Here is a 26,401-nt window from a genome sequence, read left to right on the forward strand (position 1 = left end):
TACTGAGCGAGGTTACAAGCCCCGAGTAACTAAATAGTACCTTTGAGAGTGAGATCGCAGACAAATCATAAATTCATTCATTGCTTAGGAGAGACTCGGCCATTAATACACACCAAGGGGATCTAGAATACCCCTCAACTACTATGGATTAACATAGAGTTGTCTATTACTGCGCTGCAGAAACACTCACAAACCCGCAATTATCATGTCATGACAATCATTCATACTCATTGAATAGCTAACCAACATCCATCATAACCCTAAATTATAAAAAGCTAAATCAACTACTCCTCCGCCTCGACCTCAAAATCCTCCTTCACCCTCCTCGCAAACTCATCATCCGTCACAATCTGACACGCCACAACAGCCATCCCCGCCGCACAGGCCAGACAGCGCTTATGCGCCTCCGGGGAACCAGCACCGTTGGTGAAACCCGGGGTATGATTGACGCCGTCTGTTGGGATGGTGAAGAGGCCGTGGAAGCCGGGGAGGGCGTAAGAAACGTTTCCTGTAATTACCATCGTTAATCAATCTGAATCTAGGACTACTATGATGTGTATTTTGTGGGTTGACCTACCCATATCAGTAGACGCGCCAGTAAGTTTACCAGCCTGCCCGGCGTTATTCATCACCGTGTGGTGGCCCATCGCGCGCATAACAGAGACGTAGCTCTCGCATATAGGATTGTTGGTTTTGAGGTCGTCGTATGAGACACCCCTACCCCACCATGCATTAGCAACAAACGAGTATCGTATAGTATTGCAAGGGGGGGGGGGAAAGGTTACTCACCACTCAAACTCCACCCCACACCCCGTCGCCAACGCGGCCGCCTCAAAACACTTAACCACCTTCTCCGTCAGCGCCTTCAAACCCTTCTTCGTCGGCGAGCGAATATAATAATCCACTGACGCCGACATAGGAATCACATTCGGCCTATCCCCTCCACTAGCCACAACACCATGAATCCTCTGCGTGGGCAGAATCTGCTGCCTCAACAGCGAGATATTCACATACGCCGCGACCACCGCATCCAACGCATTCACGCCCTCCCACGGCGCTGCGGCCGCATGCGCCGGCTTGCCCGTGAACGTTACGGTGACTTTGTCATTCGCTAGGAACCCACCGGGGAGTACTGTGGCCAAGCTCAGTAGTTCCGGATGGCCCGGGGCCATGGGGATGGGGTGGACCATTAGGCAGGCGTCGACGTCCTTGTAGGCGCCATTGTCGAGGAGACGGACTTTCCCGCCGCCGGATTCTTCGGCGGGGGTGCCGAGGAGGCGGATGGTGTAGTTGGAGTCCTTTGGGGCTTGGTGTTTGAGGGCTTCGCAGGTGGCGATGAAGGCGGCGATGGAGCTCGTTGCGATCAGGTTGTGGCCGCAGGCGTGGCCGATGTTGGGGAGGGCGTCGTATTCGGCGTTGAAGACGATGGTGCGGCCGCCGGTGCTGTTGCCGTGGGTGTAGGTTACTTCGAAGGCGGTTGGGAGGTTGTAGGCGGAGCGTTGGATGCGGTAGGATGGGTTGGTACGTTGGAGGGTTTCGAAGAGTGTGCAGATGTTGTCGTGGGCTTGGTATTCTGTGTAGGCTAGTTCCGGGGTGGACCAGATCTGGGGTTGGTAGTTAGTAGGTGTGTTGAGGTATGGGTGTGTGTGTGTTGGGGCTTGCCTTCTTGTTGATGTCTTCTAGCTCGGAGGCATGTCTGTGGAGGGCTTCTTCGACGCTGGCGATGAAGCGTTGTTGTGTTGCTTCGAGCTGCATGGTTGTGGTTGGTGTGTACTAAGTATTAGGGTTGAATTGTATTAAGACTCAGGTGCTAGAGTTGGAGACTGGCATGTACGGCATTTTATACTAGTTGGATCGTGCATGGTGGAGATGGTTCTCCGCATTGATTGCGGAGATCCGAGAGGGGGCTATCAGTATCTTAGTGATAAGCGATAGGAAACAACTTATCTACTACTACTAGACTATCTACTACTGCATTTGGTACAGTTGAAGCCATCACAATTGCCGATACCGAGGTCACATGACCGGTGCCGATGCAGCCAATCGGCGGGCGAGGCTCGGCAGGAATGGCGGCAGGAGGGAAAAAAGAGCATCGGTTGGCGATTCAATTCTCCGCATTTTCTCTTCCCCCCTCTCCTTTTGATGTCCTCCTGGTTGGTTTGTCTCGGCTCGGTGTCTCTAATGGCCCTGATTCTGACCAGGATACATGTCAAGTCTGACAGGACATTCCTCCCTGACAGGCACACCGCGAGTAAGTGGAGCAACGGCAAGCACGCGATAGAACCGATAGACGATGCATGGGCTCGGCAGGAGGACTCGGTCCAAGACCGGTAAGGATCCCCACCAGTTCTGTCTTACACCAATTATCTAGGTTTGCTTTTTTCGGTGTTTCTTTCTAAGAATGGTCGGACTTACTGCACCACAGGTTGTCGCACGTGTAGAATTCGCAAGGTCAAATGCGACGAAGAGAAACTATTCGTTCCTGGCCAGCAGGAACCACAATGCCGGCGTTGCACTGCGGCCCGGATCGTATGTGAGTGGAGGGGCGGCCCCATCCCCCGGGGCCCAGCTAAAAGGCCCGGAAGAGACACTCGCCCGCTGGAAGTGCAGATGGTCTGTCAGCCTGTCCCGTCTCCTGCGCGTTCTTTATCGCCCACCGGTGGTGCTGGGAACAGCATCCAAGCGGCCAATTCCCTGGTGATATCGGACTTTGATCGCTCGTGCTTGAATTATCTTCAGGATTCTGCGCTGGTCGTGATCCTTGGTAAGCATTGGCCGTGGTCTACAGTGTCTTATGCATACCATAAAATAGCAGTTAAAGAACCCATGGTTATGAGCATGATGTTGGCGACTACGTCAAGTGAGATCAACCGGTCGCGTTTGTACGACCGGGACAAGACGGACGGACAATGTACCATTGAGAACCTGTCCGACATGGACAGTAGGTTGCACTATGGCCGGGCTCTCTCTGGTCTTCGGGAAGCGCTGAAACCAGACGTCAAGTCCCCGGCGCAGATTGAAGCCATCTTCATTACCTTGTGGATGATGATTGATTATGAGAACCGATTCGGCAGCGGGACTGCTGGAATTAATATCCACATTCGCGGAATCGAGAGTTTACTCTTCAACCATGTCGTCCCGTCACTCAAACAACTAGAGCCTCCAAACGTCGCAAATGCAGAGACAAATTCACCAACTGCGATATGTAATGTCGCAGTTGAGGCACAGAGTATGAGCGCATGCGAGAGCCCTGCGCTGCAACAGACCGCAGATTTGTCCAAAGACAGACTTCGACATACAGCGGTCCCTCTTTTCCTGCTTTGGACTTTGTACTTCTTCACACCGGGCGCTTTGCTCTCTGGCCCAGGTGCTGCCAGGCTCGATGCCGACCTGTTCCGGTTTTTCATGCAAGACGAAGCAGGAAGTGCGGGATTGAGTCTTTCCGAGCTGTATAGGATTGGCAGACAGTCCCCGTCTCGATTCTGGGGCGATTCCTACCCCACCACAGCCCAATTGGATGATATGGAGAATATGCCGGGGCTATCGTTGTATCATCGAAGTCATGTACTGCAATTCAAGATCACGGAGTTATTTCGGCAAGGAAATCCTTCAATCAAGTCGGGCCTTGAGATCATCAGTGAGCTCAACGTGTTATCTGATGTAAGTTTCCGTCTCATCCCTGCAGATGACCTGTCATGTCTGCACATGGATGGCCGAAAGCGACTAATCCACTGATCAGGAATTCGATACCTTGTTGAGTTCCGCCAAGTCTGCGCCCTCGTGTGAAGTCGTGGGTGACGGACGTCGCGTGATGGAAACCATCTTTTGGGCAGCCATTACTTACTACGGCACAATTGTGTATTTTCACCTGTGCTTCAAAGACACCCTGGCCAAAGGACTGCAGGGTGCAGGGATGATGACCCTGCATGATGCCGTATCCCAGGTTCTGGAACTTTCTCTGAGGCTACATCGCAGCAGACCGCACTTGATGGTGCGCATCACGTGGCCTCTCTTCATCGCGGGGATTGCCACATCCGACAGGATATACCAAGACTGGGTGTCATTTCGGCTGCGCGAGCTTGGTCGCTACGGGCTCAACTACAGCCGGGTCAGCGCACGGTTTGACGAGATAATCCAAGGAGGCGATCCATTTGCGCACGGACGAAGGCCATTGTGCGCACAGTAGTGCACTCGGTTAGATGTTGAAGCGAGTTGATAGGATGTCTGCATCCCAGTGGCAACGACGATAAGGCTAGAATAGGCCAGGGATCTGCCTGACGAGTGTTCTAGAAAGTTTCTTGAAGAGGATCCTAGCCAAATCGTGGAGACTTCCCCGACTACCAACATACGCTACGCTCTAGCCATGCAGCTAGTGGTCGTACAGTATCGCACTCATTCAGGGCCTGCCATGCACAACGATTATGCTTGGTTCTGAAGGTGACATCGTGGTCATGGTGACGACCCTGTTCGAACGAGTCAAATGAATATGGATGGACTTAGAGTTTGCCAACCATAGCACTAGTCTTGGCAAAAGATATACGCGGGAACGAAGACTTTCCATTGCGGTCACTGACTATCTGCAATGTTGTAGCGGGCTATTCGCTGAAATATGATGTCTGACAAATCGGGCATCTATACTGATGGTATTCGAACCATGATGCGAGACAGGACGCATGGAAGACATGGTGGCAACGGTTGAGGACCAGGATGTTTCTCCTCCCAGACACTCGATCGGCCTCCATTGTGTCATGCAGGTTGGGCTCGTCGTGGGGTGATGGTGCGACCCATGCCGGCTCGGGAAAAGGAAGGGTATCTTGGGACGCTGCTAGGGTTGACAGACAGATGGGACTACCAAGGAAGCCATGCATCAGTTCTATGGAACGCAAGTCCGGCCAAGACCGCTACCAGCAATGTGTCCCCGCATCTCGGCCAAGCGTTGGCGCCACCCAAAGGAGAACAGCCTTACCAGGATTCCTGAGCGTATAACCGATCCTCGCAGCTCGCGTGTGTCTGCTCGTCCAGCCATCGATCGACCGATACCTGCCGCATTATGCCGCCATCGGTGAGGTTGCGGAGTTCGCTACTGCGTCTGGCAGTTGCTCGTCGACGATGATGGTACAGCACGATACTGTCAGGTTAGATACATCTAAACAATGAAATTCAACCAGCATGCAGCATCCTCCACCAGGCATGCATGCAGCAGTTGAGCCTCCAATAGGGGACACTGGAACACTAGAACTCACAATGGGATCGTACTCAAGGCCACAAACAACACCACTGCACCCACAATCACACCCACTATGCCGGTGTGGTGCGTATCCCCAGCCATCGGAAGTATACGGAGGAACAACAACAAAGATAAGATCGATAGGTCAACCGCGCTCAGGAGATGACGCGTCGGATAAATCGGCTCGAAGCCAGCGACTCACTCCTCACGACAGCTTCCAAAGCAGCATCAGCAGCGTCAGCAGGGGTGAGGTAGTGGGGATGGTTGCATGGGGGGATACTGGGAATGGGATCCATCACCGGCGGGGGAATTGGGGCAGGTCTCCGAGGACAGAGACGGCTGCATTTAAAGTTGAGCCAGCGAGTGGCCCTCAGACCCCGCGCAGCAGCACGCCAAGGCCACCGGACAGTCACCCTGCGGTGCAGGCTGTATCATTGCCTCAGGAGGCGCCAAGTCTCCGCGCTCCGGAACACCTTGGCGTTTCCGCTGGGGCCACTGGGCCGCTGCACCAATCATATCGCTCGAACTCGGGTCTCGATGCTCGTACTGGCTCACGTGGCGGAATGCTGTGGTCGTATGCGTCATAATCCCGAAAGAGGCGAGACTCGTCGACTTCGCGCCCAAGGTTGGCGCCAAGGCATCGCTTCCGGGGGTTCTGTGATTGGCGCTTGGCGGGCTGGGCAGTTCTGCTCGGCCTTGGGTGTCTATACTGAATGCCAAGACTACTTCCAGGTCCGGCGATACAGAAACACTTATAAGAAGGAGGAATTCCCCGGGATCATGTCGAAGAGAGAGTTTAGAATTGGAATTAGCAAGGATCAGGATCTAGACCAGATCAGATCAGATAAATTCACTGCTTCACCTCACGTGTATGGACTCTCATTCCATAGAGGATACATTCTACATGACACCTCCGTGATTTCCTACCTTTAGTAGAGAAACCCCAAGCATTACACACAGACACAGAAACAACACACACAGATACCCCAATATGGGCACTGAGAAACAGTCTCAGACTGCCTCCACCCCCTCCCACTCTCCCCTCTCCGCCCCCGCCCACACCCTTCCCTATGCCTCCGTCTTGCAAGAGCTTTCTGTCAACTCCGAAGAAGGTCTCAGCACCCAGGAAGCAAAGTCCCGCCTTCAGAAATGGGGACCCAACGAACTCGAAGGGGACGAGGGCATCTCCCTTGCGAAGATTATCATCCGCCAGGTGGCAAACGCAATGATGTTGGTAAGTTGTCCACTTCTCCTATCATGTCTTCATCTCGCTAACATGATCTACTATCCAGGTCCTCATCATCGCCATGGCCGTCAGTTTCGGCATTGAATCCTGGATCGAAGGCGGAGTCATCGGGGCCGTTATCGCCCTGAACATCATCGTAGGCGTCTACCAGGACTACGCCGCCGAGAAGACCATGGACTCGCTACGCGGCCTCAGTTCGCCCACAGGAGTCGTCACCCGTGACGGCAAGACGGGCACCATTCCCGCCATGGAGATTGTCGTGGGCGATATGGTCGATTTGAAAGTGGGAGATACAGTTCCGGCTGATTTACGGTATGCGTCATACATTTGCTACGCCATGATATATTCATAATGAGATAATGATCTAACACCAAATAGACTAGTGGAGACGATGAACTTTGAAACAGACGAAGCCCTTCTTACTGGCGAATCCCTCCCCGTTACCAAATCATCTACTACAACCTTCCCCGCTGACACTGGGCCCGGCGACCGTCTTAACATCGCATACAGCTCCTCCACCGTCACCCGGGGCCGCGCGCGCGGCGTGGTGATTAGCACTGGTATGAAAACCGAGATCGGTGCGATTGCCGCGGCACTCCGGGAGAATGGCAACCAGCGGCGCCGGCCTGTCCGTCGCGGTCCTCAAGGCGAGACCAAGAAGCGGTGGTACGTGGTGGCTTGGACGTTGACATGCACAGATGCAGTGGGTCGGTTCCTGGGGATTAACGTGGGGACACCACTCCAGCGGAAACTGAGTAAGCTGGCCCTGCTATTGTTCGGAATTGCAGTAGTATTTGCAATCATTGTGATGGGCGCAAATGACATGCGCGATGACAAGGAAGTGATTATCTACGCCGTGGCTACCGGATTGGCTATGATCCCTGCTTGTCTCGTGGTCGTGTTGACGGTCACCATGGCCATGGGCACGAAGCAGATGGTCGAGAGGAACGTGATTGTACGGAAGATGGATTCCCTCGAGGCATTGGGCGCCGTGTCGAACATCTGCTCCGATAAGACGGGCACTCTCACCCAAGGACGCATGGTGGCTAAGAAGGCCTGGGTACCAGGGCTGGGTACAGTCTCAGTCGGAGTCTCCCGTGACCCATTGGACCCGTATGACGGCGAGCTCAAGGTCATCGACGCCATGCCCGGAGAAGGAGAAAGCGAAGGCGACACCAAGACGCCGCAAGAGATAGTGACAGACAATGCCCTACTGCAGCGCTATCTGGACGTCGCAGCCATGGCCAACCTGGCCCACGTGCACCGCTCCGAAGAAAACGGACAATGGCAAGCCCGTGGCGAGCCCACCGACATCGCCATCCAGGTCTTCGCAGCGCGCTTCGACTGGGGCCGGGAAAGATGGACCGCAGGTGACAAGCCCGTCTGGACACAGCAGGCCGAGTACCCCTTCGACTCGACCATCAAAAAGATGTCTGTTATCTTCCGTCGCGACGACACCGACGTGATCTTCACCAAGGGTGCTGTGGAACGTGTCCTCGAAGCCTGCACATCCATCGTCTGGACCACCGATACCTCCGAACCCGTGCCCCTAACCGACGACATCCGCAACACCATCCTCCAAAACATGGAAGCGCTGGCACGCGAAGGCCTGCGCGTACTCGCCCTCGCCCACCGTACCAGCACTTCCACCTTCACTGACGTCCCACCCCGGGACACCGTCGAACAAGACCTCACCTTCGCCGGCTTGATCGGGCTCTACGACCCCCCTCGCCCAGAAACCGCAGGAGCCATCGAAGAATGCCACCGCGCCGGCATCTCCGTGCACATGGTAACAGGCGACCACCCAGGCACCGCTCGAGCCATCGCCGCCCAAGTCGGCATCATCCCGGCCAACGCACAGCTCCTCTCGCGCGACGTGGCCGACAACCTCGTCATGACAGCCAGTCAATTCGACTCCCTCAGCGAGTCCGAAATCGACGCTCTACCAACCCTCCCCGCCGTGATCGCGCGCTGCGCCCCGCACACCAAAGTGCGGATGATCGAGGCATTGCACCGCCGCGGCCGGTACGCCGCGATGACAGGCGACGGAGTGAACGACTCGCCGTCACTGAAGCGGGCAGACGTGGGGATCGCAATGGGCCAAGCAGGCAGCGACGTGGCAAAAGATGCATCGGAGCTGGTCCTAACAGACGACAACTTCGCAAGTATTATCAACGGTATCGAAGAGGGCCGTCGCATTTTCGACAACATCCAAAAATTCGTACTGCATCTACTCGCAGAGAACGTAGGGTTAGCGCTAACCCTACTGATCGGACTGGTCTTCAAAGACGAGAACGGCCAGAGTGTGTTCCCTATCGCACCGGTGGAAATCCTCTGGATTATCATGATCACGTCCGGACTGCCTGATATCGGACTGGGAATGGAGATGGCGGCGAGTGATGTGATGGATAGACCGCCGCAGAGTGTACGCCCTCCCCCTTTCCCCCTTTCCCCATTACCATATAACACCATACACTAACAATGGACGATGAACAGAAAAACGGCATCTTCACCCCGGAAATCATCATCGACACCCTCGTCTACGGCATCTGGATGGCCGCTCTCTGCCTCAGTGCCTTCACCCTCGTCCTCTTCGCCTGGGGCGACGGCAACCTCGCAACAGAATGCAACAGCAGCTACTCAACCCCCTGCGACACGGTCTTCCGCGCCCGCGCCACCACCTTCGTCTGCATGACCTGGTTCGCGCTGCTTCTGGCCTGGGAGATGATGCATTTGCGGCGCAGTCTGTTCAATATGCATGACTCTACCCCTACCCCCTCTACCTCCAACTCCAAGCCAAGAAATAAATACACAGGCTGGCTCTCCGACATCTACCGCAACAAGTATCTCTTCTGGGGCATTGTGATCGGATTCGTGCTTACGTTTCCCGTGCTGTATATCCCTGTGATTAATGATGTGGTGTTTAAGCATATTGGGATTGGGTGGGAGTGGGGGGTGGTGTTTGTCGAGGCGGGGCTGTTTTTGGGCGGTGTCGAGGGGTGGAAGTGGGTTAAGAGGGTTTTTGTGAGGAGGTGGGCGGCGAAGCGGGGGGATGAGAGCAATACTATTCAGGGTGTTGGTGGTGGGAGTGGGAGGAATGGGGTGGATGAGGAGAAGGGGGCTGGGGGGTTTAGTCGGTTTACGACGTTGAGTCGGGAGGAGGGGGTGTTGGGGTTGAAGAAGATTTAGTTGATAGATTCTGCTTCTTGTTGTGGTGGGGATGATGGTTATAGACTTTTTTGATAGATTTTAGAGATGAATTGATTTACATAGGTTCATTATTGTGGTTGATAGTGTAGTACTGGACTTTCAAGACGGATTTTCAAGATCATTCAATTCATATATCGTAGGATGGCTATACTAATGCCCCAGGTTCTGAGGAGCGGCAGTGGCCGGTCCCTCTGGAGTAACATACGCCTATTACATCTAGTTAGTATTGACCAAACAAACAATTAATAGGTATATACCTTGGACATTCCACCATCCACAACAAAGTCACTGCCATTGACGAAACTGCTCTCGTCACTAGCCAAAAACACCACGGCATGAGCCTGCTCAATAGCCTCTCCGAACCGACCAGTAGGGAAGTGCACCTCCCGCCGGAAGCGCTTGGGCTTGTCGTCACCCAACCAATCTTGCAAAAGGGGAGTGCTACAACATGTCAGTAACCATACCCATCACCATGATCAAAGAAAGGGGAAGACCAACTTCAACGGCGCCGGACACAGCGCATTAAACCGGAATCCTTCTCTCGCATGCACAATGGCCAATTCGCGCGTCAACGCCAACACAGCACCCTTACTAGCCGTGTACGCCAATTGAGGCGTAGCACTTCCCACCAAGGCGACCACACTCGCCGTGTTGATGATGCTGCCCTTGGTCTTCTTGTGACGACGCAGACTCAGCACAGCATGCTTGCATCCGAACCACACACCCTTGACGTTGATGTTATGCGTCAGATCCCAGATCTTCTCGGGGGTGTCGACCGCGTCGGCATCGTCGGCGTGCATGATACCCGCGTTGTTGAAGATGACGTCTGTGCCGCCCCAGCTGTCCTGGGACTCGACTATGGCTTGTACGTCGGATTCCTTGGAGACGTCGCACTTGATGGTCTCGACGCGGGGAGCGGTGGGAACGACTTCTTTGACTTTGGCGAGGGCTTTCTCGAGGGCGGGGGCGGAGATGTCGGCCATTAGGACGTTGGCGCCCTCGCGGGCGAACAGGATGCTGGTTTCGAGGCCGATGCCGCTGGGTTGGTCAGCGGGATGGTCGATAGGGATATTGAGGGTTCAGGGGCGTGTAGCTTACCCAGCTGCACCAGTAATGATGGCATTCTTGCCTTGGAGACGACCTCTAGGAGCGGATGCCATGATTCTGGGGTTGTGTTAGCTGTGATGGTGGATAGTGGGGATGGTGCGGGGTAGAGTGGATGGCATTGTGGGTGACTATATGGAATTGTCATACCCTGAGATATCCCTAAGATATATAGAGTAGAATCAATCAAGGATAGAGACAATTGATGAAGTACCAGCGAGGACAACGAGAATGACAATGAAGAAGTGAGTAGAGAGAGATATGCAAGAGAAGCAGGGATGATGAAGCAGGAATGCGGGACAGTGGAGCCCGCTTATCTAATGGCGATCCCGATAAGGCAGGCAGCTGTCAGGCACGCAGGCCACCATGCACACTGCATCTGCTCGTGTGCCGGTTTGGTATTGGTTGAATATTCATCATTCATTGCCAAACAAGCTCTGTATCTGTCACCATTGGACAAGACAGATGATAAGGGCTGCAAACATCCCAATCACTGTGGCTTCAAGTATCAGCATGGCGGACCCCGTGACGGTCCTCCAACTGATAAGCAGCGGTGGCTGACGTCCTTGCGTCCCGCTCGCCTCCTCACCGTCATTCCCCTCATCCCCCCAATTTCACTGCTGGTCAGTTCTCTCCACGAGCAGTACTATCCTCAATCTGCTCGTGTCACAACCCGTTCACCATCATGTCCTCTACCACCCCACCCTATGAAGTCACCCTCGAGAATGTCGCCCATGTCCTCCAGAATGACACCCGGGTCAAGCTGGCCGGTGTCGACGTCGACGGCATGCTCCGTGGCAAGCTCGTCTCCAAGAAGAAGTTCCTCTCCATCGTAGCTGATGGCTTTGGCTTCTGCTCCGTCATCTTTGGCTGGGATATGCATGACCGCACATACTTCAAGGAATTGACCATCAGCAACAAGGAGAACGGGTACCGCGATCTCGTGGCAGTTCCGGATCTGAGCAGTTTCCGCCGGATCCCTTGGGAGAATAATGTGCCATTCTTTCTGGTTAGCTTTTTGGATCCCGATACAAATGAGCCGGTCTGTGCTTGCCCGCGGGGACTATTAAAGTCCGCTCTGGGGAAGGCGGAGGCTGCGGGGTATCGTGCCATGGCGGGGGGTAAGCGCTTTCGTCATATTCTTCTTGAGACTCGCTGACGGTTTCCTAGCGGAATATGAGTTCTATCAGTTCCGCGCGCCAGGCACGCACTCCAACCCCGAGCGCAATGCGTCGGCCACGGCAACATTCCTCAAGGAGAACCCCGTCGAGTCTCTGCCCCCGCTGACGGAGGGCATGTTCGGGTACAGTTTGACCCGTCCCATTCACAACCAAGACTACTATTATGGAGTGTTCGATGCCTGCGAGCAATTCAATTGCGAAATCGAGGGTTGGCATACAGAGAGCGGTCCGGGTGTTTATGAGGCGGTAGGTTGCATTGGGTGACGTTATGGTCCTTGCTGACGGTAGCAGGCGCTACAATTCGGAGAGGCCAAAGAGATGGCCGACAAAGCTGGTCTTTTCAAGTGAGTGACTTCAAGCTACAAAAGATCAAACTGACTGTTCCAGATACGTCGTCAAGTCAATCGGCACCAAGCACGGCATCACACCCACCTTTATGGCCAAGCCACGCGAGGGATTACCCGGGAATAGCGGACACATGCACATCTCACTGGTCTCGAGCGATGGGAAGAATGCGTTCATCCGCGACACGCCCGACCCAAACCCGCCATATCCCGATGTGGCTTATCTCTCCGATCTAGGGCGACATTTCCTAGCCGGGGTCCTCACTGGTCTTCCTGATATCATGCCAATGTTTGCACCCACGGTGAACTCTTACAAGCGGCTGGTGGAGAACTTCTGGGCGCCGGTTACGGTCTCCTGGGGACTGGAGCATCGTGCGGCCTCGATTCGGCTTATCACCCCACCTACGGCGAGCGCAAAAGCAACCCGGCTGGAGGTGCGTGTACCGGGGGCTGACGCAAACCCGCATTTTGTTCTAGCAGCAGTTGTTGCATTGGGATGGCGGGGTGTGGAGAAGAAGCTGAAGATTCCGGTTCCGCCGTTGTCCAAGGGCGAGGATATGGGCGGGGCAAGCGATAAGGGCGTCCGATTAGCCAAGTCGCTGCGGGAAGCCACGACGGCGTTCATGCGCAAAGACAGTGTCGCACGGGAGGTCTTTGGCGATGCGTTTGTGGAGCATTTTGGGGGCACGCGGGAGCATGAAGTGCGCTTGTGGGAGGAGGCCGTCACGGATTGGTGAGTGGCGGAGCTGGCTGCAGTAAGATGATAATACTGACTATTGACAGGGAGGTCCGACGGTATATTGAGACTGTGTAACCGGGTGGACGGAGCTGCGTGTACAGGCCAGCAGCTGGCAGATTAGAAGCCCGTGTTACCTTGTTATTTTTGCTTCCCTGTTTTGCCCAGACTGGTCCAGATCGGACGGTACAGATTGGCTGCAGACAAATCCGTGGCAACCCGAGCTGGAGCTGGGGTCGGGAGAGCAGCGGGAGTTAGAGTTGACAGCGATCACATGCGTTCACATGTGGAAGAGATGACTGGATGTACTTTTGATCCTTGTTTCATAATAGGCGTATAGCATGTGCGTAGCGAATTGAACGAGCATACATAGAGTAGCTGTGGCATTCTCATCTTGTTCGAATTTTTGAAGCCATGAGTGAGTCACTGAAGCAATGGTACAGCTTTACCGCATCAGAAAAAGCACCGTATCACAATCGGGACAAGTCGGTCGAGTGTAGGCGATGGCCGGACCGCAGGAAGCTTGCTCCAGGAGGGACGGAGGAGAGGAGCAGTACAGGGCAGCAGGATGGCGGCGAACCGCGGTTGGGAGGAAGGCTCTCGGGCCTGCGGGGAGTTTAGGAGCTTATCGACATCCTCGGTTGACTGCGTGAGTGGCTACTGAGTGGACGATGCAGTGAGTGCAGCTGGGCAGCTGCAACAGAGCCAGCAAGTACCGACCCACGTCGGGAATCATCTCGAGATCTTCCAGGATAGTATCGTTAATATAGTGGTCACTACAGAGAGTATAGTACTCGAATGTATCGAGTAAGAAGTACTCGGCCTGAACGATAAGCCGTAAGTCGGAATCGGTAGCCGGCGTGCCCCGCCCGTTATCGGCCGAATCGCTGCTGGGTTTCCCGCGGAAAAGTCACGTGTACTAGAAGCTCTGGAGCAGCCCTCATTTTGGGTTCAATCCAGCTTATCGGGACTCCCCATGGACCGCGGTTAGTGAAGTGAATGGTGGGACTGACGTAGTCGCTGTGTAGAACATATATTCTCTTGCTCTCCCTCCACATCTGGTAGCTTATAATAGTGCTGGTTGTTCTTGAAAGTCTTCTTCGCTACTTCCTTCTTCATATCATCTCATCTCCAGTACTTCTATCCTGCCGGTCCGGATAGTATCTAGTATACCCTCCCCCCTCATATACTTCCCGATAAGATAAAGACTCTCAATCCATCCTCCACCATGGTGCAAGTCGACACCCAACTCAAGGACGTCGTCATCCTCGGCAATGTGAGCTCGGAAGCTCGCAAGATCCTCACCAAGGACGCCTGTGCCTTCCTCGCCATCCTCCACCGCACCTTCAACCCTACTCGCAAGGCCCTCCTCCAGCGTCGCATTGACCGCCAGGCCGAGATCGACAAGGGTCACCTCCCCGACTTCCTGCCCGAGACAAAGCACATTCGTGAAAACGATGCCTGGAAGGGTGCTCCCCCGGCTCCGGGTCTCGTCGACCGCCGTGTGGAAATCACCGGTCCCACAGATCGCAAGATGGTTGTCAACGCGTTGAACTCGGATGTCTGGACATACATGGCTGATTTTGAGGGTACGCCCTTCCTTCCCGGAGTATATGTGAGAGAGAATAGCATCTAACAACAAACAGATTCCAGCGCCCCCACCTGGGAAAACATGATCAACGGCCAAGTTAACCTCTACGACGCCATCCGCCGCCAGGTCGACTTCACACAGGGTGGTAAGGAATACAAGCTGCGGACAGACCGCGTGCTCCCCACCCTCATTGCTCGCGCTCGTGGCTGGCACCTCGACGAGAAGCACTTCACTGTCGACGGCACCCCCATCTCCGGCAGTCTGTTCGACTTTGGTCTGTACTTCTACCACAATGCCAAGGAGCTCGTTGCCCGCGGGTTCGGCCCGTACTTCTACCTCCCCAAGATGGAGTCGCACCTTGAGGCGCGTCTGTGGAACGACGTCTTCAACCTGGCTCAGGACTACATTGGTATGCCGCGCGGAACGATCCGTGGTACCGTGCTGATCGAGACCATCTCGGCGGCGTTCGAGATGGATGAGATTATCTACGAGCTGCGCGAACACAGCTCCGGATTGAACTGTGGTCGCTGGGATTACATCTTCTCCTTCATTAAGAAGTTCCGCAAGCACCCCAACTTTGTGCTTCCGGATCGTTCGGATGTTACTATGACCGTGCCGTTTATGGATGCGTATGTGAAGTTGTTGATTAAGACTTGCCACCGCAGAGGAGTTCATGCTATGGTGGGTCCACTCCCCCCGGAAATATCAAAGCGTTATTTGAAGATGATACTAATAATTCTACAGGGAGGCATGGCCGCTCAAATCCCCATTAAGAACGACCCCACCGCCAACGACAAGGCCATGGAGAGCGTGCGCGCCGACAAGCTGCGTGAAGTGCGCGCCGGCCACGACGGCACCTGGGTTGCCCACCCTGCCCTGGCCTCCATCGCCTCGGAGATCTTCAACACCTACATGCCCACCCCCAACCAGCTGTTCGTCCGCCGTGAGGACGTCCACATCACCGCCAACGATCTCCTGAACACCAACGTCCCCGGAAAGATCACCGAGGACGGCATCCGCAAGAACCTGAACATCGGTCTGTCCTACATGGAGGGATGGCTCCGCGGTGTGGGCTGCATTCCCATCAACTTCCTGATGGTACGTCCCAATCTCTTCCCTATTTCTCACGCACGATATAGAATGTATACTAACAAAGAAATAGGAGGACGCCGCCACCGCCGAAGTCTCCCGCAGTCAGCTCTGGCAATGGACGCACCACGGCATCACCACATCCGACGGCAAGAAGGTCGACAAGGCATATGCTCTGCGTCTCCTGCAAGAGCAGGCTGACAGTCTGGCCGCCAAGGGTCCCCAGGGCAACAAGTTCCAGCTCGCAGCGCGGTACTTTGCCGGCCAGGTGACGGGCGAGGACTATGCCGATTTCCTGACGAGTTTGTTGTACAATGAGATCTCGTCGGCGGGCAAGGCCGAGCCGGCTGCTAAGCTGTGAGCTGAGTAGCTAGTTTGCTTGCTTGCAGTTGATTTCGGACGTAATGGTGTTACGATATGTTTATGGCATGGGTTTTAATTGTTCATATTATTAGGATGAATGGGTTTGTGGGTTTGATAGGCTGGACTTATTATCATTGTTATTATCATCATTGCTCTTGCGATTGCTACTATGGCATATCATATATTGAATGAATGAATGCATTTCCTCTAGGATTATTATCAGTATGAATTGTAAGTTGAAGGATTTAGCCCACTTTGGAATAGAGATGTAATCTCATTAGTTCAGCGTTGAGTAGTCCTGTTTTATTCTGCTGTTGATATGTTAGTATGGTCTATAGACCAACTTAGGAGAGGATAAATTAAGACTTCATCGGTATCGATTACATGAGTTGCTGCCACCTGATAATGTCATGCTACATGTCCTGTCTTTCCAATACCTCAGCTATCAAGAATGAGTCATCACATTCATTAATGTAGCGAGATACGTAGAACCATATTATTCATGTTGATTGATATTAAAGAGAGGTGATGGTGTCCTTAGCTGGATCCTCTACATGATGGTACAACAACCCTAAATAGAAAAATGCGTAACCATAAAACAGATTAAGGTACTAATACTAATTGCAATTTCAGACCAGTACATAACTAACTAGCTACAACTTAACTTGAGAATCCAATATAGTATCAACTACTATCACCCTCTACCGCCCGCCCCAATAGCGCAGTCTTCAAATATCCACTAAGATCAGCATCCCCATCGAGCATTGACTGGACATACCACCTGATCTGGTACTTCCAATGATCCCGGTATTTACCAGGTAAGAAAGCCATATCATCACCACAGGCGTTGAGGATCTGTGCGAGACGGTAGTGGCAATCGAGGAGATCCTTGCTGGGTAGTTCCAGATGTTCTGAACCAGACGCCGCTATTGGCTTGAACTCGATCTCATCGGGTATCAGTAGGCTAGTTGGACACGCTCTGAATCGTACGGTTTTGTAGACGTTTGGGCGGTCCTGTTTGATCCGGGGGTATCAATATAATGAAGTAGAAGGAATAATGATGTGAAAGTAGTGACTTACGGTTTCTTCGAAAGCGAGAGCGAAACGACTGAATACTAGATTCGTTGGAATATCCATCAAGAAGCTATTTGATAGGCTGTTGACTAGGGCATTGGCGCAACCGGCTTTCATTCGGGCTTGGTGAATGGCAGGGAAGTAGCGGCATAGGGTATTCCAGACAGTGGTCATCATCTATATTTCAATTATCTGTATTACTGGCAGACAATCAATAGATACAGGGGGGAAACTCACTGCAGATTGGTTCCAGTAGGAAATGAGATACGGCATGATGTGCGCTATCTGCACATGGGTACTAACCAAGCCCTCTGGTCTGCCTTTGTCGGAATACGTTTCTACATCCATAGCCCCTGTAACGACGCAGCAGGAGCCATCACGCTTCAGGCAATCTTCCTCTGTGCCTTGCTGGTGATTTCCCAAAGGACTAAGCTGGTCTGGGGATGTTTTGACTTCGCTTGCTTCTGACTGGAGTATGGCTTGTCTCGTATGTCAGTGGTACTGGTTCTGTTATCTTCTCGAGTGATCACTTACCTGGCCAGACTAGGATCGTGAGAATATTGAAGAAGATCTCGTGAAGCCTATCATCAGTCGTTGCGTCTAGGATTTCACTAGCGAGGGCTTCTTTCCCGCCGTTTGGTAGCCATTGGAGAGATGCGTCTAGTGTTGCTTTCAGCTTGGTCTCGTGGAGTCGTTCCTGGTTGGAGTAGCGGGAGATGCGCTCTCTGGCTTTTTCGATATCTGGGGACATTCCGGGGAGATCTTGCTGCTGTGCAGGAGAGGACATGCTAGCGGTGGATTGAAAAATTGCAAGGAGCCTGGAGCGTCTGAACGGAAGAAGGTGAAAATCATTTCATTGGAAAGAACCATGGTGGTGTCGATTGTGTTGATGTTCGAGTAGACTTTGTGTAAGACGTAGGTATGATGCGAGCCCAACTAGGCAGCCGCGGAGCTAGCCACATTATACCTTAGACAAAGAAGGGAGGTGGCATTGTCTTGCCTGTATTCCAACAACATTCTTATCACAGAGTAATCTTCTGTATGGATGCTAATCGTAGTCAAGATGCTCGTGCATCGATGATACGGAGATATTCTATTGTTTGCAAGCTTACCTGATTTACAGTTCCGCAATGCTCGTATTCAACGATCAAGATGCAGATATCCAAATCATTCTATGCTTCTCTGAGGAGCTTGAAGTGGGTGAATACAAGCAGCTCACCAGCGGCTTGGATTTCTCGGTAAATACCGAGAAGTAGTGATCATGAAGAGTCACTCTAACATCCGTTGAACTGTGGTATAAATGCTTCTCTCTCCACTTATACAATAACCGTTTATACTGGTCAAGTTACAGAAGACCGCGAGACGAACTCTTGCTACAATTACAAGTATCACATTCTCCTGCCTGACTGATTTCAACAAAATCTAAACCCCAGTACTACAGACATGACACCATCTCAGTGCATCAACTGCGGTCGTTTCAAGGTATGGTCAGATCACTTCACCAGTGTATTCTCGTTCGATTCGTGAACTAACCACAATGACAGCTCAAATATAGTGACTGCGTCCATTGTGTCAAGGAGAGCATTGACTGTGTGGACCTTCCAGGGGGATATAAGCCAAGCAGACGACAGAAGCCTTGCGCTGAGCAGAGCAGCAGCAATATTTTGTCGACTCCAGCCCCAGCTAATTCTATCAACCACCCTTCTGCTTCTTATCCCTCTTCCCCAATCATCCAAAGATCAACAATCGCCCAAACACCCTCCGGGTACGAGCCGGAAGAACAGCCTGAAGCTCTACTATATTCCCCTTGGGATCCAGAAAGTGCTACGAAGTCTCCAGTCCAGGCTCGCACTTCATTTCAGTCAAATGCATACAGCGAGTACCCAACGGAGTATCTCCATTCTAGCGGACCAGCTGCCGGCCCAGACTCCAATTACCTGCACGGCTATCATAGTGGACCCTTTCCAGGGTATGCCGAATGCATCAATGAATCACGCAAAAAAACAGTAGAGCCTACAAATCCGGACCCCCAAAACGCGGCGGACCCTACTGGAGCCAATGACATCTTAAGCTACGCAGGGTTTACTTACATGCTTGAGCATTACACCAAGAACAGACCAGAAGTGGACATAATAATGAGAACGACAGAACACTCCCTTAACGTAGTAGGTAAATTTCTGGAAGCGGAGGAGGAAAATCGCAGCCTAACCCTTTTGATGCTGACTTATACCGCACTCGCTCACACTGTGACCCTTTACGAGAGCGTTGTAGCCCAGATGCCTCTACCAGCCTTCGAAGCGACAAGTGCCTCGACCGGTGGCATGCCAGCGTTGAAGTATAGGCTGCAAGAAGAAACCAACAAGCTGGCAGACGATCTGCGGGAACAGATCGACCAATGTTGCCAGCTGGTGGGGATTCTAAAAACTAGGCTAATCAACCCAAGTGATCCTATTAGCACCTATCGTCGACTGACATATGCTCTCCAAACCAGACTGCAGTCACTTTCGGGAAGGAGTCTAACATTCGGATCAGCACGGTCTGATAGCTGAACGAATTAGACAGGATGGTCTGTCAAGAGCAGTTGAGAGCATTACGACAGAGGAATATGGAATGAACACATTGGTTTCACACGAATCCTCTTGCCATGTTAAATGCATGATACATTATCATACTTCATCCTAACGAAAACCATTCCTATCATGAACCACATATAACCAAATAAACAAATTAAATGCATGCATTTTCAATACCAACAAACAAACAAACCAATGGACCACCAGTAACTACCACCACCACACCATCCTCATCCATTTCAACCCTTATACAAACTGACTAAATCCCCTTTTCAACCCTAACCCCATCCAAACCCCCCAAGCCCTCCACAAAAAACAAAGATCAAATATACTCCCAAGCCCCCACACTCGCATTCTTCCCCCACGCCCTAGCCCCAAACCCCAAACACTCATTAACATTCCCTCCCGGCACAGTCGCATTCTTCCAATTAACATACACAATCCATCTACCGCCTCCCGCCCCAGGAGTCGCAGACGGACTCACCGACGGACTCACATACGACGAAGAAGGCGTCCCAGAATGCTTGCTAGGCGTAGGCGTTGAACTCGGCTTCGGTGTACTCGATGACCCACCAGGCACACTACTACTACTGCTCCCTCCTCCAGCTCCGCCTTTCACAGGACAGGCAATGAACCCACCCGGAGATCCCGTGTAATTCCAGCTTCCGTAGGGTGTGCCGGGCGTGTAACTGAATGGGCCGGTTGAGGAGCCCGGGGGCATGTAGGAGGAGTGTGGGGCTGTGAAGGAGAGGGCGCCGGTCGAGAGGATGTAGATTTGTTGGCCGCCGGGGACGGAGACGGACTGGTGGTTGAGGCCCCCGGAGGGGGAGTGTTAGTTGGGATTTGGATTGGGGGATGGGGATGAAGGGGATAAGAGGGTAGGAATGTACCAGGCCGTTATCACCGATGATTATGGTCTCGTTTCCTGGGGGACATTCACCTTCGGAGGCGACGCCGGGTGGACAGTAGGAGGAGGTGCGGCCGCCGAGGTAGAAGCGGCCAGAGAAGATGGTTAGGGCGAGGTTGTTGATGGGCGAGTTGGAGCGGTAGGCGGTTACGGTGAAGGAGGAGGTGGAGGAGGTGTCTTCGTCGGAGGATGAGGAGGAGGATGATGATGATGATGATTCTTGGGTGTAGGAGGGTGTGGGGAGGAGGGAGAGGGCGGTTAGGAGGAGGGTTAGGAGGTTCATGGTTTGGTTCTTCGTTCAGTGTCTTTGGGGATGGAATGGAATGTGCTGTGATGTGTAGTAGATGAAGAAATTGTAGTATGGGCTGGGATAGGGCTTTCTTATACGAAGATCTATGGTAGTAGTGTTGATGTGACCGTCATTGAGGTCATCCGGAGAAGTATTCCACTGGGTTGGTGTTGGAGTTGGACTAGGTAGGGTTGGGTCGGAAGGTATTCCCGCAGCGGGGATATACTTGGTGCTGCGGAGATGGATATGAGCTCATGATTAAGTTGAGCGTTAGAAGAGACTCAATGACTTATTGTAGGTGCTGTTGGGACAGTGGGAGAAAATCTAATTAGCATAGGTGATTATCTTCCATGTGATACTTGTTGATATGGTGGAATATATTCCTTGAAGAAACCCTAACTACCTCTTTATAAAGGGTCGAAACCGGCTTTTACTTTAGCTATCGCTCTTCGATTCAAAAAAACATGCTAAAATCACTTCTCACTACTGGCAGTCTGGTTTGAACAGAAGTTTATAACAAGCGGACTAAGCAGAACAACATTATCTCAACACCCAATTACCTCCTCCTGTCATGTCACCGAGAAATACTAAGTAAAAGAATCTGAATTGCTATCTATGGCTCCTCATTCCCGAAATATTAGCAGTAAGTACGAGTAGAGTTGTATCCCCCCTCCCATTCACATCCATACCGCACACCTCATGTAGTCCACATCCATCCATCCACATAACCCCGTCTCCTCATCCCATCCTATCCCATCCTACCCCATCCTACCCCATCCTATCCCATCTCAGCGTATCCTATCCCATCCTACCCCATCCTACCCCATCCTACCCCATCCTACCCCATCCTACCCCATCTCAGCGTATCCTTCTCCCCGAAAATACCACACCACCACGAAGACTACTGAGAATGAAATTCCCAACCTACAACAACAACCATAAAACCAACACCCCCTTGTTCTCATCCACAAGAGCCCAAAACTAACCTTCCAACTTTTTCAACTCGAGCTCCAGAACACCCCCATCACTACTGCCCCGACCCTCGTCCCTCTCCAGCTCATCCAGCCACCCAATTCGATAACAGAGCACTCGTTCCATGGTGTTCTTCCCCTGAACAAAATCCTCAACCACAGCGAGTTTCTCGCTCCGCCAATCACAGCGGGGCGCTGTGAAATGCTTAGGGATAAGGAAAATGGCATAGTAGATATGTAAAGAAAGGGAAAAGAATAAGAGCTACTGTGAAAATGAGAATAACAAAAGTAATGAGAAAGACAGGATGAAACTGTCCAGAGTAAAGAACAAACAACTATGAGAAAGTCCCGGGGGGTCAATTTATGCCCTACTCTACTCTGTACAGACTGCACCCCCCTCATCCTCCCTCACAAAACGCGTCTTTCACGCGTCTTCACGCACACTCTTCGCCTCGCATGGCACACATGAGAAAGCGATGGAAACCTGATGAAGGGGCCAATCAGTCCATGTAGTTACAACAGGGGGGAGGTACTATTGAACGAATCATACCAGGACACAACCGTTGGATTCATGCAGCGCAGTACTTACTAGTCCGAAAATGGAAAGGAAAAGGTGAGAGGGCTACTGCTAAGTTGCGGGCAGTTGGCGCGCTCTCACATGATAGCCTTGCGCGTTGCACTGCCCCGCCCTCCAGCCCATGGTGAGGCTTGGGTAGAATAGGTAGGAGTGCTTTCCCGCGCTTGTCATTTCTCGCGCTTGTCATTTCTCGCGCTTGTCAAGGCAGTTGCGCTGTGTTTGTGTCGTAAGACGGTGGAGTATCCGTCGGTGGCCTTGTGTGAGGGCCTTTTTATTGCATTTATTTTAGTTTTTGGAGGTTACTTGAAATAAGGAAAGTGGTAGTCGTGGATGGGGTGTAACAATATACCCCAAATATTCCCTGGCTCGTTCACTTTGTCCTTTCCAGGTACCCCGCTTACTGACGATGGTTCGCCATGGAGAGAAAAACGAGGTAGCAGTAAGCTAAAAGCCTGGAATACAACTATAAGCGCATCTGGGATCTGCAAATTCCTTCAAAATCATTGATAGCAAATCTATATGTACATGAAAATCTAATAATACTCGAATCTAATAGTATCCTCGCAACGGGAGATCTCTCGAACTCTGCCCTACCCAGATCTCAAAATCTCCGTCCGGCATCACCCAATTCTGCTGCCGCACACTCCAATAGCTCAGATCCTTTCGGCTGAGACTCATCGACACTGTCTGCGCTTCACCTGGCTCCAGGGCCACCTTGGTAAAGTTTCGCAGCACACGCACCGGAAAGTCGATCTTCTCCGGCACCCGCTCGATCTTTGTCTTGCTAGAGCTCCGCTCGTGCACCTCCACCCAGTCGCCCTCCTCGGTCACCTCCTCTGGGAAGGAGACATACATCTGCACCACCGTCTGACCTGACCGGGGTCCCGTGTTTCGGACCTGCACTTCCACGTTCGCCATCTCCTCGAACAGAGACGGGTTGCCGCCCAAGCCACCGCCGGCTTGTGACGGTGTCCGCGGCTTGTCGTAGCCGATCGGGTAGTGGGTGTAGTTTGCGGGGTCAGTACCATCCAGAGATGGAAGATAGGGGTAGATATATTTGCTGACGACGTTGAATCCTGGTGGGAAGAAGAAAGATTCGTTGCGCGGCGGCTCAAGATCGTACTCTGGGGGAGAAATCATGGCTGGAGGCCTCGATGCGGGGAGCCGCGACTTGGACTGCAAAGCGTTCACCTGCAGTTCGGCCAACTCAAACGTAGCGTAAGACAACCCATATCCAAACTCGAACCGCGGCGTGATATTGTGACGGTCGAAATAACGGTGGTCAATGTACAGTCCATCCGTAAAGTCGACTTGGGGAACCGGAGCATTAGGCTCGTACAGCACCTGCGCGCCTGGCCCGTAGTCGGCGAGCCTCTTACCCACTGTGTACGGCAGCCGGCCACTGGCATCGACCTCACCGAACAGCACGTCCACCAGAGCGTTGCCACTTTCTTGTCCGGGCAGATGCGCGAACAGAACTGCGGCGACCCCTGGAAGGTCAATCCACGACTCGACAACTACCGGGCCCACGGCGTGCACCACCACCACGGTCGGCCCGCCACAGTTGTTGGCTACCGTCTTGATCAACGAATCGCCGCCCTTCTGCAGGAAGAGGTTGCTGCGGTCGCCGTTAATGCCGCCCGAAGAGATGTATCCCTCGCCAGAGTCAGCGTTCGCAAACACCAGACATAGATCTCGGTCGGCAGCATCGGCGGGCATCACGGCATTCCGCATGTACGAGTGCATGTCGATCTCGGTGGCCCAGGCGGTATTCAGAGCGTCAATCGGACTGATTAGGTAGGGAAACTCTACCGTGCCACTACCCCAGCCCATGGCCAGAGTACCCTGGTTGCAGCCCCGGTCTGGGCAGGCGTTGGGTCCCCCGGCCGGTCCGGCGTCATCGCCATACACGCCCACCCGATAGGGACCACCGGATGGGCTCACTGGCCGGCGGGACAATGGCAGTGTGTTCTGGTCATTCTTCACCATCACGATGCCTTCGGCCGCCACCTTGCGAGCAATGATGGAGTGTGCATTCTCGCCTTCGCCCTGAGCATTGATAAACCGGTTCACGATACCGTAGGCCTCGTCATCCGGAGACCCTTGGTGCAACCATCCGACCTCATCGTTGGTCCACGAGGAAAAGGTAGGCCCGCCATCACCGTCCGGAGCAGGCCGAGGCCACAAGTCCTGGCCAAGATGGTACCAGGAGGCCACAATACGGGTCACCATGTCGTTCAACCGGTCCATCGGGACGGAGGTGTTCAACACTGCGCGGGTCAGCTCTGGTCCCCACAAGGACCTTCCGTCCGCCCAGTGGAGACCATCACCCGGCATACTCATGTCCAGACCCCCTAGGGCGCTGTTGATACCTGACCGCTGGGCCAACCAGTCCGACTGCACGAATCCCTGGAAGCCCATCTCATCCTTCAGAATACCATTCAGCAGCTTGCTGTTCTCGCAAGCATGGCTGTTGTTCACCATCTGGTACGCACACATGACGCTGGCCACATCAGCCCGGATACTCTCGGCAAACGGCCAGGCAAACACCTCGTGCAAAGCACGGTCGCCGACGTTGGACGACATGGCTGAGGGGATTCCCCACTCATTTGGCTGCCGAAAATGTTCTTGCTCGTTCAAAATGTAATGTTTGGCAGTGGCCATGACGCCGTTGCTCTGGATGCCGCGAATGGTCTCCGCCGCGGCGACACCCTGCAGCACAGGGTCCGAGCCAAACGATTCCCAATTGCGACCGCCCGCAGGCATCATGCCGAGGGAGCCCATTGACGGGCCCAGCAACACGTTGACGCCCTTTAACCGAGCCTCCTCTCCCAGAGCCGCACCGCGCTGTCGGATCAGATCTCTGTTCCAGGTCGCTCCTGTTGTAATACCGGCGGGGAAGGCAGAAATGAGGTCGGCGTAACGCAATCCGAGGGGACCGTCCTGTAGACACAGCGAGGGGAACTTGACCAAATCGGCGGAGCCTGAGCAGTTAGTAACTATCATCCATAGCCTTCAACCTGACATACCTGTATTCCCGACACAAAGCCCCATTTGCCATCCAATGCCGGTAGTGATGTTGATCTTCTCGATAAGGGTCATCTGGCTGACTAGTGCCTCCGCTTTCCTATAATCTTCTGCCCATTCTTCGAGCGCGCCTCCCTTTGGCGTAGGAAACCAAGACTCCGCCGGCGTCATATCCTACAGACATCAGCATCACACCCACTAACTCAGGTATATCAAACGAACCCGTTCAAACTCATCTTCCGACCAAGCCAAATTCAAGAATGCCCAGACCATCATACCCAGTGCGACGAAAATAACGACCAGCGTCCGCCACAGCCATCGAGAATAATAGTATGCCCGCCATCCGGTGCGGGGAGTATGTCTCCGGAAAGAGGAAGTTCTCCGGTGATGTCCCTTCTTCTTCACGGTGTAATCTCCATCGTCGCTGTCATCAGTGAGCTCGTACTGTCTCGCCGCTGCCAGTAGCTCTTGTTCCGCCTCGGTAATGCTATCCAGGTATGCTTCGACATCGGTGGAGCGGCGGTTAGCGTAGGCGGAGGCCTCGTTGGACCTCTTGGCGTTGTCAACGCGGCGGAGCTTTATGCGGGAGTCCTCATCAAGGTCTGGATCGGAGAGGTCGGAGAGGGTAAAGGTTTCGGAGTAGCGGCGGTCATCGTGGACCTCTTCGGGGATAGATTCATGTAGGGGGGTATAGCGTTGTTGCTGGGAGGATTTCCTGCCGGAGGAAGAGTTGTCCCGAAAGGGGAGCGGCATGGTGCCTTACGGGGATAGGAGCATTGGAATAGATTCCAGATTCGAGAGGAAGCAAGGGGAGGAAGAAAGAGAAAAAAAGAAGGGACCAGGCCAGGAGGGAGAAAGGGGAGATTGGGATGGCAAGAGAGTGGATGGGAAT

The 26,401-nt window shown here is 53.2% G+C and overlaps 12 protein-coding genes across 12 annotated transcripts; 5 read left to right on the plus strand and 7 right to left on the minus strand.

The window, feature by feature from the left end:
• Positions 1-284: 284 nt before the first annotated feature.
• On the minus strand, positions 285-1,755 carry BO88DRAFT_428145 (M20 family metallopeptidase; the record flags this gene model as incomplete). Its single annotated transcript, XM_025709062.1, has 4 exons — positions 285-508; positions 578-717; positions 790-1,604; positions 1,663-1,755. 4 exons carry the CDS (start codon positions 1,753-1,755, stop codon positions 285-287), a joined length of 1,272 nt encoding a protein of 423 aa, XP_025560011.1.
• A 538-nt stretch (positions 1,756-2,293) lies between these two features.
• Positions 2,294-4,186, plus strand: BO88DRAFT_428146 (uncharacterized protein; the record flags this gene model as incomplete). The annotated part of the gene is made up of 4 exons (XM_025709063.1): positions 2,294-2,330; positions 2,426-2,764; positions 2,816-3,660; positions 3,740-4,186. 4 exons carry the CDS (start codon positions 2,294-2,296, stop codon positions 4,184-4,186), a joined length of 1,668 nt encoding a protein of 555 aa, XP_025560012.1.
• Positions 4,187-4,276: 90 nt separating this feature from the next.
• BO88DRAFT_407146 (uncharacterized protein) lies at positions 4,277-5,534 on the minus strand. Its single transcript, XM_025707348.1, has 3 exons — positions 5,244-5,534; positions 4,967-5,128; positions 4,277-4,848 (listed from the first exon to the last, which is right to left on the minus strand). The coding sequence occupies exons 1-3, from the start codon at positions 5,327-5,329 to the stop codon at positions 4,596-4,598; spliced, it is 501 nt and encodes a 166-aa protein (XP_025560013.1). The 5' UTR covers positions 5,330-5,534; the 3' UTR covers positions 4,277-4,595.
• Positions 5,383-5,812, minus strand: BO88DRAFT_456516 (uncharacterized protein; the record flags this gene model as incomplete). The annotated part of the gene is made up of 2 exons (XM_025710928.1): positions 5,383-5,566; positions 5,619-5,812. The coding sequence occupies 2 exons, from the start codon at positions 5,810-5,812 to the stop codon at positions 5,383-5,385; spliced, it is 378 nt and encodes a 125-aa protein (XP_025560014.1).
• A 406-nt stretch (positions 5,813-6,218) lies between these two features.
• Positions 6,219-9,662, plus strand: BO88DRAFT_347190 (sodium P-type ATPase; the record flags this gene model as incomplete). The annotated part of the gene is made up of 4 exons (XM_025703367.1): positions 6,219-6,461; positions 6,520-6,785; positions 6,852-8,898; positions 8,970-9,662. 4 exons carry the CDS (start codon positions 6,219-6,221, stop codon positions 9,660-9,662), a joined length of 3,249 nt encoding a protein of 1,082 aa, XP_025560015.1.
• Positions 9,663-9,833: 171 nt separating this feature from the next.
• Positions 9,834-10,843, minus strand: BO88DRAFT_346809 (putative short-chain dehydrogenase/reductase family protein; the record flags this gene model as incomplete). Its single annotated transcript, XM_025703353.1, has 4 exons — positions 9,834-9,890; positions 9,941-10,124; positions 10,182-10,721; positions 10,782-10,843. 4 exons carry the CDS (start codon positions 10,841-10,843, stop codon positions 9,834-9,836), a joined length of 843 nt encoding a protein of 280 aa, XP_025560016.1.
• Positions 10,844-11,168: 325 nt separating this feature from the next.
• Positions 11,169-13,152, plus strand: BO88DRAFT_445832 (glutamine synthetase family protein). Its single transcript, XM_025710240.1, has 5 exons — positions 11,169-11,908; positions 11,958-12,214; positions 12,260-12,312; positions 12,356-13,045; positions 13,069-13,152. Exons 1-5 carry the CDS (start codon positions 11,473-11,475, stop codon positions 13,124-13,126), a joined length of 1,494 nt encoding a protein of 497 aa, XP_025560017.1. The 5' UTR covers positions 11,169-11,472; the 3' UTR covers positions 13,127-13,152.
• Positions 13,153-14,237: 1,085 nt separating this feature from the next.
• Positions 14,238-16,265, plus strand: BO88DRAFT_394025 (malate synthase). The gene is made up of 4 exons (XM_025705130.1): positions 14,238-14,637; positions 14,695-15,320; positions 15,384-15,737; positions 15,802-16,265. Exons 1-4 carry the CDS (start codon positions 14,277-14,279, stop codon positions 16,087-16,089), a joined length of 1,629 nt encoding a protein of 542 aa, XP_025560018.1. The 5' UTR covers positions 14,238-14,276; the 3' UTR covers positions 16,090-16,265.
• A 510-nt stretch (positions 16,266-16,775) lies between these two features.
• Positions 16,776-17,916, minus strand: BO88DRAFT_347216 (uncharacterized protein; the record flags this gene model as incomplete). Its single annotated transcript, XM_025703368.1, has 4 exons — positions 16,776-17,105; positions 17,172-17,342; positions 17,403-17,644; positions 17,700-17,916. 4 exons carry the CDS (start codon positions 17,914-17,916, stop codon positions 16,776-16,778), a joined length of 960 nt encoding a protein of 319 aa, XP_025560019.1.
• Positions 17,917-18,608: 692 nt separating this feature from the next.
• Positions 18,609-19,707, plus strand: BO88DRAFT_428152 (uncharacterized protein; the record flags this gene model as incomplete). The annotated part of the gene is made up of 3 exons (XM_025709064.1): positions 18,609-18,647; positions 18,710-19,573; positions 19,657-19,707. The coding sequence occupies 3 exons, from the start codon at positions 18,609-18,611 to the stop codon at positions 19,705-19,707; spliced, it is 954 nt and encodes a 317-aa protein (XP_025560020.1).
• A 353-nt stretch (positions 19,708-20,060) lies between these two features.
• BO88DRAFT_490192 (putative IgE-binding protein) lies at positions 20,061-20,928 on the minus strand (the record flags this gene model as incomplete). Its single annotated transcript, XM_025712754.1, has 2 exons — positions 20,061-20,540; positions 20,629-20,928. The coding sequence occupies 2 exons, from the start codon at positions 20,926-20,928 to the stop codon at positions 20,061-20,063; spliced, it is 780 nt and encodes a 259-aa protein (XP_025560021.1).
• Positions 20,929-22,954: 2,026 nt separating this feature from the next.
• Positions 22,955-26,379, minus strand: BO88DRAFT_445837 (beta-glucosidase). Its single transcript, XM_025710241.1, has 3 exons — positions 25,732-26,379; positions 25,512-25,683; positions 22,955-25,466 (listed from the first exon to the last, which is right to left on the minus strand). Exons 1-3 carry the CDS (start codon positions 26,260-26,262, stop codon positions 23,032-23,034), a joined length of 3,138 nt encoding a protein of 1,045 aa, XP_025560022.1. The 5' UTR covers positions 26,263-26,379; the 3' UTR covers positions 22,955-23,031.
• Positions 26,380-26,401: the final 22 nt, after the last annotated feature.

This window comes from Aspergillus vadensis (assembly GCF_003184925.1).
Source record: "Aspergillus vadensis CBS 113365 unplaced genomic scaffold BO88scaffold_22, whole genome shotgun sequence".
In the NCBI taxonomy this organism is placed as follows: domain Eukaryota; kingdom Fungi; phylum Ascomycota; class Eurotiomycetes; order Eurotiales; family Aspergillaceae; genus Aspergillus; species Aspergillus vadensis.